The 21,059-nt window shown below is 32.0% G+C and overlaps 2 protein-coding genes across 4 annotated transcripts; one reads left to right on the top strand and one right to left on the bottom strand.

The window, feature by feature from the left end:
* Positions 1-421: 421 nt before the first annotated feature.
* On the bottom strand, positions 422-1,999 carry LOC130899074 (ras-related protein Rap-2c). The gene has a single exon (XM_057808852.1). The coding sequence runs from the start codon at positions 1,758-1,760 to the stop codon at positions 1,215-1,217; it is 546 nt and encodes a 181-aa protein (XP_057664835.1). The 5' UTR covers positions 1,761-1,999; the 3' UTR covers positions 422-1,214.
* Positions 2,000-2,354: 355 nt separating this feature from the next.
* Positions 2,355-18,866, top strand: LOC130898916 (phospholipid scramblase 2). 3 transcript variants are annotated; one of them, XM_057808559.1, is made up of 8 exons: positions 2,355-2,933; positions 3,187-3,506; positions 3,563-3,668; positions 3,818-3,988; positions 13,515-13,622; positions 13,745-13,962; positions 14,541-14,867; positions 15,054-18,866. In XM_057808559.1, the coding sequence occupies exons 3-8, from the start codon at positions 3,614-3,616 to the stop codon at positions 15,102-15,104; spliced, it is 930 nt and encodes a 309-aa protein (XP_057664542.1). In that variant the 5' UTR covers positions 2,355-2,933; positions 3,187-3,506; positions 3,563-3,613; the 3' UTR covers positions 15,105-18,866. The 3 variants fall into 3 exon arrangements, with proteins under 3 accessions (XP_057664542.1, XP_057664624.1, XP_057664706.1); XM_057808641.1 differs by lacking the exons at positions 2,355-2,933; positions 3,187-3,506; positions 3,563-3,668; positions 3,818-3,988 and adding an exon at positions 6,105-6,225; XM_057808723.1 differs by lacking the exons at positions 2,355-2,933; positions 3,187-3,506; positions 3,563-3,668; positions 3,818-3,988 and adding an exon at positions 6,559-6,740.
* The last annotated feature ends 2,193 nt before the right edge of the window (positions 18,867-21,059 follow it).

The following is a 21,059-nucleotide window of genomic DNA, read 5'->3' as shown; positions in this document are numbered from 1 at the left end:
ACGTTACTTGTTTTTTGTTTTTGTTTAAGCTAATATTTGCTAAATATATAAATTTATTATCAAATTAGCAATATAAGTTTATAAAATTCATACAATCATCCAAATAAAGGAAAAATTAACTTTTTTAAAAGACCAATATATATTTTCAAGTTTATATTTTATAGCTACCAATATATTTTCGAATAAAATGTGAATATTATTAAGAAATGAATCATTAAATTCAAAAGTTCCAACTGACTCATGTGTAATTTGAATTCATTTTTATTCAAAAATAAAGGCAGCCATAAAAATTTTATAAAATACATTTTACACTGACACCAACGATATTTGAATTTTTTTTATAATTACATACCTAGTGTTTACTTCACTGCAACAATTAAAAATGGGACGTTTCACTGGTTAACACAAAATGAAAAAACGGTAACTTTTCCACTTAAACTTTATTATAATACGTATATATCACAAATCCTTTTTGGCTCTCAGAACACACAATCTATCAGCAACATATCAATATTTTCTTACAAAAACATTTATTAGTTATCAGCAGGCACGCATCTCCAAGCATACATCACTTTTTGATTGAAAAAAAAAGTTCCTATGTTACAAACACAGATCTTTGATAAAATTGTTATAATATATACAGTATGAGCTCTCATTATTAGGTATGTAGGATGAAATATTCGCATTGCGAATACACTGGGAGGCCCATCGACTTGTTAGTTGACATGGAAAAAGTACTTTTAGGCCGAAAGAAGTACCACCATCATCCGTGCGTTTTCTTCTTGTTTTTAGTCGCAGTGTTTTTTCTTTTCAGGCACTATCAATAGATCTTATACGGTAGATATGGTTCAGTTTAAAAAACTAGTAAATAAAATACATTTTTATGCATCATTTACGAAGATTTTTTTGTTCAATGTATAAAAATATAGAATATTGTGCACTTCTAAGCCATTTCTCGAGTAGTATACTAGAATGAATGAGCATTTATAATAAAAAATTTTAGACAGTAAAGATGATAAATACAGGAATAAATAGCGTGAAAACTATTGGGTATACCGCTTAGGGGCAGAAAAAAAAACGAAAATCATCAGTTTTGCATTCAAAATTAATTAAAGCAAGTGTCATTGTTCCCAACGTAGGTAGATGAATATTAAAAAATGGAACTAAACAGAACAAAACAAATTATACAGGGCGAAATGAAGAATAGATTGATATTAGAGCACGGTACACCAGCAGTAACTTGGTTTTTTATTTTCGGGGCTAAAGTTCATCTCGCGAACGATTTCTGCGAATACCTCATTGACGTTGGTTCTGTTCTTAGCACTTGCCTCGAGGAAAGGACATCCCCATTGTTGGGAAAGGACGTTTCCTTCCGCAATATCTACTTCTCTCTGGTGCTCCAAATCCACCTTATTAGCGACTAGGAGGATAGGAACTCGCTCTGTCCCTTTAACTCTGGTAATGAGTTCCTTCATAGGGCGGATATCTTGGAAAGTTTGGTGGTTTGTTAAACTGTACACTACGACAAAACCCTGTCCATTCTTTATGTAGAGGTCGCGCATGCTAGCGAATTGTTCTGTACCTGCCGTGTCTAAGATTTCCAACACACACGGCGAATTGTCTACTTCAATTTCTTTTCGATAAAAATCCTCAATAGTCGGGTCATATTTTTCCATAAAACACCCAGAAACGAACTGAACAGTTAATGCACTTTTTCCAACCCCACCCGAGCCGAGAACAACTACTTTGAATTCACGCATTTTTATTTGGTTTATACACTAATCGTACTTTATATTCACTATAAGTTTATTCACTATTGGGCTGCGAATACTCCTAATGGTAACACTTGCAACATTTCGCCACTCCATTTCAATGTATACAACTTAACATTTCGCCATCTTAGTGAACACTCATAATGTTTTTATAAACGGAACCGAACAACGTACAGCCACGAGGGGCCACTCGGCTCAGGATGGGGGATACTGATATTACTTCAACAACCAATATTTTGACTTGCGCATTCCTTTCTTCTTCATTAGTAACAACATCGGTAACTTTATACGGTTCATGATATCTACATTATCAATATAGACGATTCCTTCGTGAACTTCAGCTTTATAGTTACAATTCTGACTCCTAGAGAGCGACACGAGCAATTTCTCAAAATTTATAAACCAAGATTTACAAATTGATAAATATCTAAAAAAAATTAATGATATCCACATTAAATAAATATTTGTGTGTTCTTATTATTACATTCGAATTAAATTATTGATAATTAAAGTAAGTAGTAAGATAATGGTTACCGCGAATAATTTTTAATTTTAGAGAAATTTTAATTTGTACTAGATCAACTTAGTGATTGATATTGTAATAATATCCAGAAATAAAGACTGACAGAACTTTTAGAAGAAGTATAGAGAAAATTATAAAGAGCTCAGTCTAGTTATCAACTTTCAAAGGTTTCAATAACTTGAACTCTCGAAGAAAATACAACAAGGGCTGACATACAAGAAAGAATACAGAGTGGTAATAGCGAAGCTGAAGCTCCTGAAGAACAAACTAATAATAAGATGAACAAAGTTAAAAATCTAAAGGACTCTAATAAGACCAATCGTAACTTATGGCAGTAAATGTTGGGTGATGACTAACCAAGAAAGATTAATATTTGAGAGGAAGATTATCAGAATATATGGAGGATTTTTAGATAATCCGAAATAATAGATAAATCGATGAAATACTAGGCAATTAAGACATCAACCCATTCATTGAAGCCCAGAGGATGAGATGGTTTAACCACACTCAAAGAATGGAGGATAAGTGTATGCCAAAGAGAATTATGAATGCCAAAAATATAAAGCAGTAGAAGAAGAGGCAGACTCCGTATCATGACGAGTTACCAACAACACCGAGCTGTAGTGCCAATTGGTGAGGTAAGGTACATAAAATTAATATATGTACGATCTTATTATATTCGAATTAAAACTGTTAATAAAGCAATTAATTAATAATGTATATCTAACGGTTCATGAGATTAGAAACGTAAGATAATGGCTACTGTAAACGAAATTCTGTTTAGATTGATTTGAATTTTTGATTAAATAATAACACGTCTTTGTATAATGTTGACTTTTTGGATTACGTCGCCATCTATTGCAGAGTAGTAGTATTAGTTATTTGTTCTAGGTTTGTTATTGTCAATTTATAATCCACGTGTGTACATACTACTATCTCATTATTAGTGTTAAGTAACCTGTTAGTTGAAAAGAGAGAGAAATTTTTCTGCAAACCTGATTGTTTATAGTAGAGGAAGGAGAAATAGATTGAAATTACTCGATTATTGGGTAGTGTTCGTTTGATGTTTATTTCGAATGACAAGGATTTTTGTTACCTAAATTAACACACTGAACTAAAAATAACTGATTGTTCATCTTTGTGTTAATTTCACGGTGTTTGATTTCTTTGGTAGTTTTGTAGGTTATATTATCTAATAAATGAAATTGGCTGTAAGTACTTTATAAATCAAATAATAATCTTCCCAATTTCTATATTTCATTTGTAGATTATAGAGAGGTGGTGAAATTAAAAACAAAATTGTAGCATTTTCTAAATAATGTCCTATCCACCTCCTAACCAACAAGGTGGGATGTACCCGACTCCATATAACAGTAAGACGTTTTTAATTTTGTAAATAGTGTTATCTTTATGATTTCTTAACAATACTCAATAAACAAAGTGCTAGATTAATATTTTTAAATACATTATTACTATAACAAACTAAAATTGAGGGAAAGTAGCTATTTACATTTATTTGTAGGTGGTTATCCTCCAGCCCCTCCTCCAGGATATCAAACCCCAAATGCACCAGGTTACCAACCTAATCAAGGTTATGGCCCACCTCCTCAACAAGGCTATCAACCTCCTCCAGGTCAATACCCACCTGGTGCTGGATATGGTCCAATAACAAATCAACCACTTGGGCCACCGGGTATGTAATGCTTTTTAATTAGTTATTCAAATATATTTATAGTTGCCTCTATAATAATAAAAAATTTATACTCTGTATCCTACAATTTCATTACCTCATCTTTGTCATACATAATTAGAAGTTGCTCATTGTATACCTTTTATGACATCATATAGAAACTCTTGTTATTTCTGATGTAATAAATTGTTTTATATTACACATACACTACTGGTCAAAAGTTTTTGCCCACTCTATGGTTTGTGTGATACATAACTAATTTTGGTGCACAATGTTGGTTTAATTTATTTTTCAGGATATTCCAATTATGTGAAGTGGAAGTAGGGCACTGCTTTCTGACTTCCCTGTCCAATTTTCTTTCACAACTCAATCTGGCTAAGCTCGGGCGACTGTGATGGCCGAATCACATTCTTCCTTTACAATTCTTTCAAATTCACAACTTTGAAGAATTCTTGAGATCGTTCTCAATAAGTTTTCTGTAGATCTCCTTTTTTTACCAGGTCTCCAATCATTTTGCCTCCGAAACATCGCCGAGTCCCTTGCCGTGTTTTACAATTAGATACACATGGATCTAACATCCGTTTTTCCTTTGAACTTCTCTTAGACCAATAAACTCAAACTTTACTCATCATTCTATTAAACTCAGTCTCACTCTCCATGTGTCCAATTTTTATGTTCTTTAACGCACTGCAACTATTTATTTTGGCATCTTGAAAGAGGTTTTTTCACTGTCGCACTTCCAAAAAAAAAACAGTTTGTCTCAACTTCTTTTCACTGTAGAAGTCCTCAAAGAAAGATCCCTAGATTTATTGAACTGATCTATAATCTCTGAGCTCGTGAGTCGACGATCAAGTTTACTGATGAATTCACTACGTTTATCTTCAGAGGTTGTAGTTTTTTGTGGGCACCCTGAACGTTTTCTCTATCACCAAAGCTCCTGGTGGATGCATATTTTTTCGTGTTGTAGTCCTCGGTACGTCGAGATATTTCTAATTGGGCAGAAATGGTGCGGTTACTTTTGCTCAGACTATGAAGAATTGCGATCAATACACACAATTTCAAAAGATAGTTACTTGGTTTTACCCGTTTTGAAATTTACAAATCTGAATTTGCGAGAACGAAAACAGTTCGTGTATCCACTTCAGAAAAAATGTCTTGGTTCAAAAAGTATAAAGCAAAGCACGTTTTTGCGTTTCACAAGTCTAACTAGGACTAAACTACAATCATAAACACCAAAGAAATAATTCTCAGTTAAAGTATAATAAACAAATCAGTTATTGGCAAGTTTTAACTTGTCGTACTCGCATTATAAACAATATGCTTTTGTATAAAATAAACACATAACGGACACTATTAATGAATGGATTAATGAGTATGTAAAAAGTTTTGACCGGTAGTGTACTTCAGGCCTTAAAATTCTTCAAACCCTTTAGAGATTTCATGAATTAAATGATCTGTCATTTGTTTTGAGATTTTCCTATAACTCAGTTGCACATTTTCTTCCAAGAAGTCAAGTATATTTTGAATATTCTCTTCACATAACTTTTTGCTACATACAATACAACGTCGTAAATCAGGAATCATTGGGAAAGGACTGGTTAGGAACATTTGAATGCATTTGTGGTGGCGGCATCTATCGCGTTAACGAGGAATCATATCGCATTACATAATAATGTAAACAGAGGTATGCATAAAATATAATAAAATCGCGTTTAATACTTCACAAAATCAAATTTATAAAATAATAATGATAATAATAAAAAGATTAAATACTTTATGAAATTATAAATATATTCTTGATATTATCGTTACATGTGGTGTCGTCATCTAGTGTCAAATACACAAGCTAAAAATGACAATACGAACTAATCAGTCGGGATTTTAGATATTCTGCGTTTTACAAGTCCAGATTTATGATTTTCAACTGTATATTTCATTTCATTGAAAAAATTATGTAAATATCAAGGGCACACATGGTTTTTGAAATGTCCCTGTAGATAAAATTTATACATGCTCCAAATAATTTACTTTATGATTATTAATGTTACTAATAAGCTACCCACAATTTTTACCATATTGAAGGTGACCTATGTTAAGTATATTTTCTGTCTTATCATATAGTTTGTTTAAAGTAACTGTCGGTTACGGTAGAGGTACATTATAATATAAAACAGTTCGACAAAAGAGAATTTTATTGATAATGTCTTCCAATCAAACAATAATTTCATCAAATATTGAAAGTAAGTTAATAATTTATGCTATATCTCTATAAATTGAGATAAATCAGGATTTTTAAGTATATGCTGTATACCTATTTATGATGATTAAATTCCAGTTATTTGTCTATTAAGTTTAGTGACTAAATGGATTTAGTACAGCATTACAGGATATTCTATTTATCATGAATAACTTTCTCTATCTGCAGATACCATTATCAGGGACATTAAAAAAACTAATATTTCGTAGTTTGTTTGAAATTATCGACCATGTCCTGCTCTGTCTTGTCAGTATTGTTTTTAGTGCTGAAACTATTAGTGTATGATATGGTGTTAAATTTTTGTTAGATTTTATAAACCTTGAGAAATGTTTCAGTAGATAATCTTATAAATTATTCACTTTTTATACTGTGCTTTTTTGGGTAATTATCTAGATTAGTTACATTCCTCCGATTTCGTTGAAATTTTAGTACATTGTCGAGAAAATTACGACGAAAAAGAATATATTTATATATAGGGCGCAGAAACCATCCCTTCAGGTACTTTTTTTCGTTTGAAGAATTTTTTACAGTGATTGTAATATTTAAGTTAAGTTATTTAAGTGTAAAAAATTGGTCCAAAATTATAACTCTTGCCACTTTGGTTATAAATATTTCTCCTGAAGCTGTAACATAATCCGTTGCTGAAATCTGGCTAACTGCCGTTATTAGTTGCCCACTCAGTAGCTGCAGTAACCACCTTGAATAATATCATAATTATGAGATACATACAATTAACTAATTTGTGTAAATAGATTGAGAACTTTTGCAAATCCCCTCGTATTGTCGTAAAATTTACATAACTAACTGATTTGAAGAGTGATGATTATAAGCATTTACTCTAATTAAACAATATCTGTCTCATATATAAATAAACTTATTGTATGAAATATTCAGATAAGAAAATTTGTTAGAAACTTTTGTTTTTAACTTGATGCTCTTATAGAAAGAGAATTCCATTGAATGACTTAAGAAGACAACATTGCTGATAACAAATGTTTATTTCTCTCCAATAATACTTGATAAACATTAAAAATCTTGGATTATTTACTCAGTTCCATTAAAAATGCCCGAACTGAAGGTTGTGTTTAGATTTAAACCACAAAATGTGTTCAAAAGACTGAAGAGGATTTTTAGAAAAAAATCACCAAAGAGCAAAGGATATTTCAAATTCTATACTGAAGAAGAACAGAGGTAAATTCAATTCATTAGAACTTTATATATACTTTTGCTTTAGTATTTCAAAATGTAACATTCGATATTTCCATACATAACAAATCATATTTTTTGACTCACACTTTATGAAGCTGATTCTTCTTTAAAATTTATTTGTTAGATGAATTAATTCAAACAACATTTTTACAAAACCCTGTATATTTTCTCACATTCACAATTTTGTTATAATCCTCATTTTTGCAATACTCAGTTTTACCAAATCATATAGGGTATTTAAAAAGATATGATCATACTATTTCTATTTCGAAACCATTACAAAATGAAAAGTATATAAGTAAAAAAGTAACTAGTGTATTGGTTTTGGGTACTAAAATTTTAAATTAATCGTAATAGCAATAAGAAACATTTGTGTACAGGGTGGGCCAAAAAGTGAACTTATTTTTTTTTTTTCGAATAATTATCTATTTTTTAATTTTATTCATTTATAGCCTTTTATTGCAATCTTACCGAACTTCATCTAAATCATAACAAATGGTTGGTCACAAAAAGCCTTTTTTTATTATTCATATCATCTACACATCTAGTAAATAGTCAGTTTCTTCAAATAATATTCTTATTGAATGTGAATGCGTCTGAAATCCCAAAAAAAGATGATTACAAAATTAATGTTTAAAATCAAATCTTGTATAATAATAATTATTAATAGAACCAGACTTCTATTAACAACTTTCTAAAAGATTTCATTGAAATTATTAATATCAATTATGGTTCAATGAAAATATGTAATATGCCACTTTTATCTTAATTGTTACTCCAATTATGTGGAACATGTAGCAAGTTTGTTAGTTTCTAAATAAAAAAGTTATCATTTATTTTATTAGAGTACAAATTGTGAGAATAAAAAATATATTTAATATCTTAACAGAAACATACCATCAATCATTATACAATGTCAAACATAACTTATATTTTTTAATTATAATGATGTGACTTAAAAAATTTTCTCTTTCGACGCCTCGTTTCTGAGTTATAGGCATTTAAAGTTGCGGTTTTAATACCTCCCGTAATTATTTTCAATAAATAATTACAATTTATGATAATTTTCTTAGGAATGTTTCTTTACGGCAAACGGTTTCCTTGGTATGTACAACGATGTAAAAATCTACATATCTCTTAAATCATAAATTTTACCGAGTTCAACAAGGAGTCGCTTTTTGTTTAAAAATCGCTTGAAAAATTCATTTTTGCTATCTATAGATTGTACAGGTCGTCCTTCAGATAGTATAGAATTATTTATTCCGTTTAAATACCCTACATAGACATACATAATCATTTATTAAAAATTCATGATGTTCGAATCTATATATATATATATATATATATATATATATATATATATATATATATATATATATATATATATATATTAATGGAGAAAAATCAATATATAAGGTATTCCAAGACTTGATGCAACAAATTCGAGAGTAGAGAGTAGATGACATGAAAATAATGCTTTGATTTATAAAATTATTTTCATATGACTCATCGTTTATGAGTTATAAGTTTATATATATATATATATATATATAAAATCTGATTTCGCAACTTATAACTCATAAATGATGAGTCAAATGAAAAAAATTTTTTAAATCAAAGCATTATTTTCACGTCATCTACTCTCTACTCTCGAATTTGTTGCATCAAGTCTTGGAATACCTTGTATATTGATTTTTATCCATTAATTGTTGGAAAACCGACTTTTCGGCGTTTGTGTGTATGTATTGATTTGGGGTCTCGTATACACTGCGACCCAAAGGCTCTATTGTGTCCCCCTTTCTTGCTCCAATACTGGAGAACCCAATGTTTACAGCTGTTCTATCAATCCCATTCCTTTTAAAAAGTCTAGAATGTGAGATGGCTTCGTTTTATATTCCATACGCATCCAGTTGTATTGCTCTGGAGTTCCTTTCGTCCTCTGTGCAACAAAACCTGCACGCCTCATCATCTGCTAGATCTTCAGGTGTTTGTTGAGGTGGCAATGCCCCCATAGAACTCCTATTAGCAGATTGTTCTTACTTAGATTGAAATATTCAGCAGATCTACTCTGATTATAGTTTCCCAGAAGAGTGTTTGTCTGCCTCAGCCCTTGTAGGTTGTCCCAGTAATTGGTTTTGCTTCTATCTACCTTCTTCTCCAATGCTTTTTCCATTGTTCTGTAGTTGATACCACAGAAGGATTCGGGTGCCATGAAGGACTTGCCTGCCCCCGCTTTAGCGAGCTTATCAGCGCTAGCCTAGCTCGTTCAATTTTTCTAGACAATCCCATGGATTTTATAATATTGGAGCTTAGAGAACAGGATGATGATCTCCTGTTTGCGATAATTCCTCTCTAGATTGAACTGAACACATTTTTCAATCGGATTTCGGTGTTTACGTGGCCCTTCCAAATTTTCTCTAATCAAGCTGCACCTTGCAAGTTGCAACTAAACTAAACTGTTAAGAATACACAACTTGGACCTCCTTAAATAATTTCTTAATTTCTTCTTTCGATATATTGCGTTCTTTATATATTTTGAAAGATTTCATCCTTACATATTTTTTTGATAATTTAATTTCAGTTTGTTTACAGAAATTCCGGTAATTTCTAAGTATTTCAACAAAATGTTTATTATTTTATAAACTGTATACAGTTTACTACTTTCCTTATTTTCTTATAGTAAAAATGTGTGATTTTATTTGCGGTTTTCTATAGTTTCTAACACATTGTGTAACATTTTAATGTAAACAGAGAGATGGGAAACATTATTTATTGTTATTAAAGAAATATTTATATAAATGGGACATCGAACTGTCTACTTATTATTCCCATAAATACGTAAACAAGTTTTAAATAAAATATAATCTGTTTTCTGTTAAAAAACTCGAAATAATCACTCGTACGATTGAGGATATTATACACAAATTTATGATATTGTATTATTCATCTTCGCCCCGTTAATTCATAAATAATAACAAAAATAAGAATACTGTTGAAATTTCTCTAATTTCTTATTCTCAGACCTTTTGATCTGAATGTTCTTAATTTTAGGTATCTTCCGTTTCAAAATTAGTTTTTTTTGATAGTTTTTAAAAGAAAGATAAAATTTGACGTTACGACTTTTTTTCAAGTCTTTATCAAAATATAAAGAAAAGTCAAAAAGTCAAATTTTATCTTTCTTCCAAAAATTATTAAAAAAACTTTTGAAACGGAAGAGACCTAAAATCAAGAACATTTAGATGCATTAACACTGTTAAATATTGTTTATAAATACAAATCATGTAAAATTATTTCGGTTTCTCTTTAGTAGACCTTTTACTATATTTTTTTTGATAAATTTTCTTGTTTTAGGTCAATTTTAATGAATAATAAGCTTTGTATAGAAATAGTTTTGACATTGGCCTCTATCAGAATATTATTTGACATCAACAACCTTATGATATTATATTACTTATCACATAAATGTTAAAATACACTCGTGGGCGAAAAAATCGACTCAAGTCGCATGCTTACTAGCAAAAAAATCTGTAGCTTCCATTTTTTTCCTGATTATAGTATCTCAAAACCATCAGTCTCAGCTTAGTAATGAGGTGGTCTAGGTTGTTATTGAGTTATTTGTTTGGTAAATAAAAAATTTCAAACGAAAAAGGATCTTAATAACATTAAAAACAGGTTATAATTAACAGTTAATAAAAGCTTAAATTCGTCAAAATGATAATTTTCCCCCTTTCCAGGTTCTATAACGTTTTTTCATGGATCGAATAAGTTTATTTACTCGATGCTATTCCATTTTTCAATAAGCGCCGTTTTGAGGTTCGATTCTGTATCTGGTGTAGGATTTCTAGCCTGAACTTCTCTCTTTAGTTCATTCCATAAAGCACGGATAGAATTTAAGAGCGGGCTACGCGCTGGACAATTCGACATCCTGTAAATACTGCCGTACGAAACCTACAGTATGTGGACGGGCATTGCCAAAACAAACTCGGCTTTTGCTTCCATTGAAATGGCCACCTAAACTATCCAAAAGCCACGATTTATTTTATGCAACAATGCGCGAATCTTCCTCCAGGTTTTCTGTAGATTCGTCCTCTTCTATTGCCACCATATAGATACACTCAGCTTTCGTCTGACAACAAAACGGAGCCCCATTGTTCATCAGTCGAAATAACGTGTTTTCTGGTAGACACGTTGCTTGGTGGGCAAGCGAATCGTTAAATTCGGGTCAGTAGCTAAATTTTTTGGCTTAAGGTAAGTTAGCTGGGCTAAGTCTTCTGATTCTCCAGCCACTCCTCACGTTTCTCTGAGCTCTTGTTGGACTTGAAGACCAGTAGGGTTGGATTTCGCTTGATATGCTGACAAGCGTCCTCAACGACAGTAAACCCTCGTCACTTCTCGTTGATTTTGGCCTTGTCACAATAGGATGACCGCTCGAGCAGCTTTATTACTTGTTGTGTCCATTTTTAGGTAGAATTCTTGTTTGTTAACTGAAATGTGTTTTTGCTAGTGACTTGCGATGGCAGAGAGTCGATTTTTTTGCTTACGAGTGTAGATTTTATTTCAATATAAAAGACACACTATTCCTATTAAGTAAAAATCTTTATCAATTAAAATTACTTTGAAATCAATAAAGTGGAATTTCAAATTTTATTCAAATTGTTTACATCTATATTACCATTTATAGATTTCGAATTTCTTTCTTATATATTGATAACTTGAAGTTCAACAATTGAGGACAGAATTAATTGTATTTTGATATTCTTCTGATAAGTGATTTATTTATTTTATATATCGGGGTCGTCAATGTCGATAATATTTTGGATTTCCTGTAAAACGACGTTGCTTAATTACACTTCATTATTGTCTAAATTTGAATAAAAAAATAAAAACGATATTAACGACGTTGCTAAAAATTTTTAGGTGTGAAAATGATTATTTCCTTACCTTGTCAATGCATTATATCTGTCATTTCAAAAATTAGAAAAAAATAATACTGTCAAAGAAACTCGACGAATCAATTCCTGCAACTGCAACTCCACCTATTTAGTGTCAATTTGATTGTATACAAGCTGCTATTCAAGGGAGAAATGTTACTAAAAAAGATATTTTGCACATCTAATTGTTCTGCCTCCAGAATATGTAGACCCCTCTAAAATGGAGCTATTTATCAAGTTATTAGCACTACTCCTTAGAAGTACCCTCTTACTCAAATGAACAAGGCATTCACTGAGTAGATGCCTCTCTCCTTTTTTTCCAGAATCTACGGTAATTAGGGTGGTTTAGGAGAATGTTATTATGAATCTTTTGAATTGTTTGTATGCTGATGTGACATCTCTTAAGACTACATTAGGGCTCTGGTCCAAAATATGGAGTCGTTGCCCTTTTTTGGTAAGACTTCGCTTCTCAATTTCCTGGTATACCCTGGTGGCCTGGCAAGAAATAGTGTAGTCTTACTGTATATTAAGTTGCTTTAAGCAGCACCCTGGTAATCAATAATCAATAGAGTTGCTTTGGCAACTAGATGCATATATGAGATATTAATGATCAAAGTAGACCGGCTCTGTAAGCTGTAATTTAAAAATACTTAAGCTCTATGAAGGTTAATGGCTAATAAATTTCAATAAAGTATTAATTTTAACTTCTGGAGAAAATGTTGAGTGGCCGATCTGATTAGTTGGGCCCTAATTTATAAACAAAAAAAAAATACATGCTCCATCTGGTCTGCGCTCCTGTATGATGCTGAATTATGTACAGACCGAATCTTTAAAATCTCCTAGATTGACTATGTATCCAATTGAAATTATTAAAAAATGGATATAAAATCAGGTCTGCTTCATGTTGATACTCAAAGGAAAGGTCTTAGATAGAAGAAGATTCGTAAGCAGTAAAATCTACTGGTTGAAAAATCTCGAAACAGGATTATTTAGGGCAGTTGTTAGTGAAGTTTGAATAACTTGGACACACTCAGAAGAAGAAGAATTTAATTTTCAATCTTTGTCGCTTATTACATTCCATATTCAACTAAAAAGTAACATTTGGTAATTTTTTCTAAATATTTTTTTACAGGTGGATGGATGAATATGCCTCAAAGCATACCGAATTGTCCACCAGGCTTGGAATATCTTACTATGATTGATCAGTTATTAGTACAGCAAAAAGTTGAAATTCTTGAAGGTATGTTTTGTTAAACTTTTATATATCTTGTTCCCACGCCACAGTGCATAATTCAAGTATTTTGTGTTGTTTTCGACTTTGTCTTTAATTTATTAAAATATTTCCTTATCGTTTGATTTTAGCACTGACTGGTTTCGAAACACAAAACAAATTCACAGTAAAAAATAGTTTAGGACAAAAAGTTTATTACGCAGTAGAAGACTCTGATTGCTTGACAAGAAATTGCTGCGGTCCGCTCAGACCGTTTGATATGAAAATTTTGGATAATTACAGAAATGAAGTTATCCACCTCCACAGACCATTAGCTTGTGATTCCTGCTGTTTCCCATGTTGCTTACAGGTAAAATAATTTAAAATGAAACTTTCTGTTCAATATTCAACTTTCTGATAGACAGCGTCTTATATATGTTTTTGTAATAATTCTAGAACATTGTAGAAACTTCTGTTTACTTACATTCAATGAACATCAAGAACTTTGAATTAGAACTTTCCTATTTAATACTGTAACGTTTCTCGCGTTAAAGGTTCATAGATATAATCGTACAAGTTAATTAAACACTTACAATTTCATTATACCATTCAGTACACTAATTACAACACAACAAATATAATAACTAACACTCCACTATGGTATCACTTCAATATTAAATTAACTGCTCTACAGTGAGCTACTGTTTTATATATGCTTCTCCATATAAGTTCAGAACATTTTAGAAACTTCTGTTTAGTTACAGTTAATTTTGTTTCAAAAAATCCAGAACAATAGTTCAACGTTTATCCAATAATAGATAAAGCCACCCACCATCTTTTATAGTTTCCATTATATTAAATTATGACCGGCTGTGTACCCGTCACAATACGAAAAAAGCAATATTTGTCTTTCAAATTAATTTGAATGATAAATAATATTTTTTTTAGAGTATGGAGGTATCGTCTCCTCCAGGAACAGTTGTAGGTACTGTAGAACAAGAATGGAGCATCTTCTGCCCTTCTTTTGCCATAAAAAACTCCAGTGGTGATACAGTATTAAGAATAGAAGGACCTTTGTGCACTTGGAGTATATGTGGCGATGTTGAATTCAAAATAATGTCGGGAGATGGTGCTGTCCAAGTTGGGAAGATATCAAAGCAATGGTCTGGGTTACTAAGGGAAATGTTTACAGATACTGATTATTTCGGAATAACATTTCCTATGGATTTGGATGTTCGGATGAAAGCTGTTATGTTAGGCGCATGCTTCTTGATTGTAAGTATCGATATTAATGGAATAATAGACCGTAATATAGTTGGTTGTTATTCCAAATCTGGTGGGCTGTTGAGAATTTAGAAGTCACCAAATTACAAGGGAGACCTATAATTATACAATTCAATTTAAAATTATAATCATTGTTCATTTTGAAAAATATTATTCTATAGTTTGATATTTTTTCAGGATGCCATGTTCTTCGAAAATACCCAAAAGGATAACTCTGCTGTAATTTAAAATTAATTTATATATGTTGCCAAATGTACGCTTTACAGTGTCTTCATTATATTTTATAAAATATTTTTGAATCCCTCCATTATTAAAATAACAAATATATTGAATATATCATAATATTATAGGACAAATACAAGGTTCATATTTTGTACTAATATCAAAAATTAAAAATAAAATAATTTTTTTTATTGGCTGGGGTAGAACTCAGTTCATGAATAGTATGGTAAGTGCTCTACCAGTGAAGGGACCTTATTTTTCATTTATGTTCTACAGGGAGTTGTCTTTCTCATTAGAGCTCTACTATTAAAGAATTCTCGTGTCCCTTTAATCGTTGCTATGCTTCTATATTTTTTCCTTGATGTACATATTCCAAAATCTTTATGGACAGTATCTTCCCATACCAAGATTCTGGCGATTTTTTTCTTTGCACGGGATATTTCTTCTTCAACTTGCTTAAAAGTGAAAAGCTCCGTCAGTTCTTCTGTTATAAGGGGGGTTATAAGCTAGGTATTCCATTATTTCCTGGTCATCTATATCATCATTACCTGTAAAAACTTCAGTAGGGTGTTCTGCAAGTGAATCTACCTTTTCTTTGGTTTTCCTTGCCAAGGGTCCTGAAGTGGGTATTTGTTTTCGAAAAAAGGGGTTCTTGTTGTATATCAATTATATCCTTGTTTGGACCCCAATCTGGTGACAGAAGTCAAGAGGGCCAGACTCAGATGGCTAGGCCACTTGGAGCGTATGCCTAAGGAGTGGGGGTGGACAAAACGTATCGTCAGAAGCTCGAGGGTCGGCAACCGTTAGTTGGATGATGTTGAAGAGGATCTTCGGGAGCTAGGTGTGAGTGAGAGGATACGCCGAACGTTGGACTGTGATGACTGGAAGAATGCGGTGGACGAGGCCAAGCCTTTTTGAGGGTCATAGTGCCAGCGGTAGTTGTATTAGTAGTTTGCTTAAACGCCAAAATAAATGAAGAAAAATGTCTCCTTTACTCCTTTACTCATATATATATATATATATATATATATATATATATATATATATATATATATATATATATATATATATATTGACTTATTTATAATAAAAACTGTGTTATAAAAGCTAGCAAACCTTTTCTGATATAAGCTTACCATTAGTTTTTAAAACTAATAAATAAAAACAAATAATTGTTTTTATTTAAACAACAAAACGGACAATAAAACTGCGCGGCTAAACTTTTTGAAGAAACATTCTAGTGCATACTATTTACTGTCAACAATCAAAATTACACTGTCTGGTCCTTCGAGCCGGATATTAACCAGTGATTTATGTAAAGCCACCAGTGTAGTTGTGAGTGTTGATAGTGTGTTCACATTTTCCAATTTAATTCTTGTTATACATGTTTAATTTGTTTTGTATTTTTTTTTATTATGGAAAACGTTTTTTGCCAGAGAATCTTGCACTTTTTAAATAACGAATATACAGAATGGACTTAAATCTTGGGTTGTACGAAACGTGATGATTGTAAGTGTATTGCTGAAAACTCGTATAACCCTTTTAATTGCGGTGAATCGAACTAGTAAGGAATCGAAGGACCACTGGGTGGCTAAGAAATAAAAAATAAAAGACTTAGATTGTAATAGAAAAATGTTACAACAGTCTACAAGTTAATGTTATCAGGATTACTTATAACTAAAATTTAAACGATTTGGCAACGCTGCGTATCTCGAGACGTATGCCAGCAAATTATGTAATATGAAAAGCCATTGGTTTGACTCATCAAAATTAATTTCTCTCACTAACACCAACAATAAACAACAACTAAGTAATGAAGAATGAGGATAAACTAACAATTTATAAAAGATTGATTTTTCTGATACGAGCGAGACAATCGACGCACTCGTCTGCCACCTAAATAACGACTCTATCGATTTGAGAATAAAATCTGACAACTATGATGATCGGAAGATTTCCTGTCATAATTATTAGAAGACGCAACAACAAACTTACGCAAAATTTTCACAGACAAGTAATTTCTTAAACATAAAGTCCATTCTGTTAAAATTTATTAAGCACAAAATCTTTAATTTGTGCTAAATTCTGATTTACTTTAAGATTAGTTTTAAGAAGAAGCTCTCTTTGTGTGACTTGTTTTTGTTTTAGCTATTTTTAATTATATAACTAAGCTATTTTTTTTAATTTGGTTATCGCTAAACCAATGTGAGATTATAAGGGGAGAGCCCGCTTAGAGGCTTCAAAAATCGATTTTTTGCATAAATGTCTTCCTAAAATATCCAAGACTGTGTCCCTTAAATTTTAGAAGCAAATTCGAAAAACTTTCGGAGTTCAAAACAAATAGTGAGCGAGCGTTGAGCGGCCGGGTCGCTCGGAGAACGCACGCTCCGGTGGCCTCTCGATCTATTGTACGTATTTTAATCCAAATGCTAAACCGGCAACTCTATGAACCAGGAAACGCTAATTTGCATATTAATGCGATGAGTTCCAGAAAATTACGAAAACTTTGACGCACGATTTATCGGTTTTTCATTTTTCCTAATTGACGGGAAAGATAGACAAAAAAACTAAACGTCCTATTCAAACGAGACAAAATGGATTGTATTCAGGATTAAATTATCTTCTAGTTGAACCTAAAAATCCTCAAGAAATTTCAGATTAACCCACTTTTTAAACAATCCAAAGTGAAATTGCGACCTGCATCTTTCCCGTCTCACAACAAATGCACGCTCGAAGCGGCTCGGCGAAATGCTTGTATCAGTTATAATTTGACATGGAAAAATTGTTGAAATATATAACAATAAACCCTGAAAGTTTCAATCGGAGGATGTCTTTCCTTCCCAAAAACATCGATTTTTTGAAGCATCTAAAGCAGGCTCCCCCCTCAAATTTAAAGAGAAAAATTTGTGCTTTTCAATCGTTCAAAAGTACGTGTGTCAATACTTCCTTGTTCTTTAATAAGCACATTCTCTTCCTTCCAAAATTGTTATAAATATTTTTAATATTTTATTTTTCAAATGCTTAACAATGTACTTATTTAGTTTATTTGTTTAAATTTATTTTGTTGGACATTCTTATACGATGTTTTTGGAAGTACTTCTAACATTCTATTTTTCAAATAATTATCCCTATTATCATTTAGTGTACTTCTGAGGGTAGTTTTTGAATGCATTCTTTAAGACTTTACATTTTAAAATAACCGCTTGTGATGAGTCTGAGTGTCTATATATATAGAACTGTGAAAGTGCAATTTCGTGTTGTCGCTCGACGTTCGCTAGAGCGTCAAATGAGGTCACGTGGTATAATTTCGACTGAAGCGCAATCCTTAATTAATGCAGTGTCAAATATAAGAGCGTCAAACTTCAAAACGCTGCAAAAGAACTTCAGTAATTTCTTAATTAAATTTTTAAATATATATAATAACGTTAAAGTTATTAATGATATTATTTCTTCGTAGTTCATCGCAAGTTTTTTGCTATAAATTCGATTTAAAATGCTTAACAATATTTAGCTTTGATGCTTTTTTAATTTAAGTCGAAATTATACCGTGTGACCTCATTTTAAGCTGTATGCCAGCGTCGAGCATCAACATGAAATAGCACCTTAAGTCAAAAAAGGTCTCATGTGCTTAAACAGAACTGATAGATGCCTTTTAAAAAGATATTCTGGTTTTTCAAGTTCGTGTTTTGATGTTGAAATGTTATTTATTATATGAATATTTATTCTTATTCACTATACACTTGAAATAAAAATATAATTACTTTTAAATGGTGTTCATTTGATACCCAACATTCCTAATATTTGAAAGTCATTATATAATATATATATATAATATATATATATATATATTATAATAAAATACAGAGTCTTTATTTAAGACTGCACAAGTCGAATCGAATTGAAATACAAGAAAATAGAACGCAAGCATGGTAACATGACATAAGAATGAATTATTTTGACAGTTGACAAGTGCCTGTCCTACAGACAATACTAATAAATAGGTCGACTTGCAACTAAATTTCAGCAACACAAATTTAGTTCTGCCACTTACCAATCAGTGTAACAGAAACTTGGCATTACTGTCAATTGTCAAGATAAATAAACATTTGTTTCAATTTACCAAACGCTTTCCTGATGTGTTCTAAATGGAAAGAATTTTATAAAATTGCTCAACATCAAATTAACGCTTGTGCAAAATCATTTTCTGGAAAGTGATTTTACAAATTTCAATAGGAAACATTTGAAGTATGAAGCTATTCCTACTTCTTATCTGTCTTCATGGTCTACTTCCATTTATGAAAATCATAGTTATTTCAATTTTCATGACTGTATAGTAAACCAAGAACATTCGTATGTTGTAAATACAAAAGGTGGACGTGCCTTAATCAAGTTTGTTGCTGCTGTGCGATCAGGATCATTTGATTTCAAGGCTTCTATTGAGAAGCTGAAGGATCAAAGCAATTGGTCACGTTGGAAAAAGTAAATCACCTCACCTTACTGCTGGAATTTGACTGGGAAGCCGTAAAAAAGATCTTCAAATACTTGAAGGGGACCCGGAGATACGACGCTCAAGATCTGGGGTTGTTACTAATTGTGGTGGAGCTGCCATTACATGGATGAGTCGCAAGCAACCAATCGTGGCATTGAGCACAATGAAGCTGAATATGTGGCTGCACGTGAAGGCGCGAAGGAAATTGTGTGGCTAAGTAGGTTGCTGAACGAAATAACAAGCCTGTCTCGGTTACCCATTAATTACTACCACTACAATGACATTCATAATTATACTCTTTGCTTCTGTGAGCCAAATATAAAACTATGAAAGGTTCAAAGGACCAAACAGTGTAACTTAAGTGTTGTTCTAAACAATGGGTTCAATATGAAGGTAGTATTAGAAAATTAAGGCCCGTTTTGTCGGATTTAAAAATTTGATGAAAAGTTAATCCTTCCTTAAACACTTTTCTTCCTTTTTCTTTTGAAATTCCGTGATTTCAGATGAGTCGCTGATAGCTTCTCACTACTAATATTTAGTTGCCTTACTCCATACCTCTTCTTCCCTCGATCCATCCTTCACTAATGTTTCCTCGCCGTTTAAAATTCTTATGAAATTCAAACGCATTAGCCTTGTAGCATCGGCCCACTCACAGGACTGCCCATCCCTCGAAGCTGGGAAAACCACAAAAAAAGGGATTCAGATGTCTGCTCGTAGGCACCTTACTTCAAAGTCTTTCGACTAGGAACATTACCTTCACTTTCCAACACACCCACAATTTGCGCGACTGCGACTAACACCAACAGAGCGAGTTCAGACCCAACTGTATCTAGAATGTTTCATCTTCCCCCTCCCACTATATGACTGCTCGACCTAGCAACAGCCAGTAGACGCCAGTAGAGGCGTCTACGGCTCCACCCTGTTTGTTACTGTATAAACAAATAACAATCGCGACTCCCCGTACATGTCTCGCTATTGAGACCTTCAATTATGTTTGTTATTTTTGAATTACAGGCTCGGTTAACCTGGAATATCGATTAACCGAGACTCGGATAACCGGGAATTTAATGTATCATATTCGGTTTTAGGAATTCCAACATATTTGAATACTTGACGATATATATTTAACATACTGATTACTATTAAGACTACAACACTTTAGCTCCTTCGAGCTAAATATGGAGACTTGCAAAAGGATCGAAAGGCCATACCATATGATAATTGTTTTATTATTAGTAGTAAATAGTTAAGTGTCAAATGGTGTTATGGTGCTAGTGTAGTGAATAGTGTGTTCAGTATAAATATCACCAAGGGTCCCAAAAATTCCAACTTAGAGAAACACTTGACAGTATCAACCGAATACCATTTTTCTATTTTGGCTTCCAATATTTTTTTTTCATTCAAAGTTAAAGGTGTGATGATTCAATATACATATTTTGGTATTTGGTTTGGAGGTAAATGAAACAAATATA

Source organism: Diorhabda carinulata, chromosome 1, assembly GCF_026250575.1.
Source record: "Diorhabda carinulata isolate Delta chromosome 1, icDioCari1.1, whole genome shotgun sequence".
NCBI lineage: Eukaryota > Metazoa > Arthropoda > Insecta > Coleoptera > Chrysomelidae > Diorhabda > Diorhabda carinulata.
This window is presented reverse-complemented; position numbering and strand designations above follow the sequence as displayed.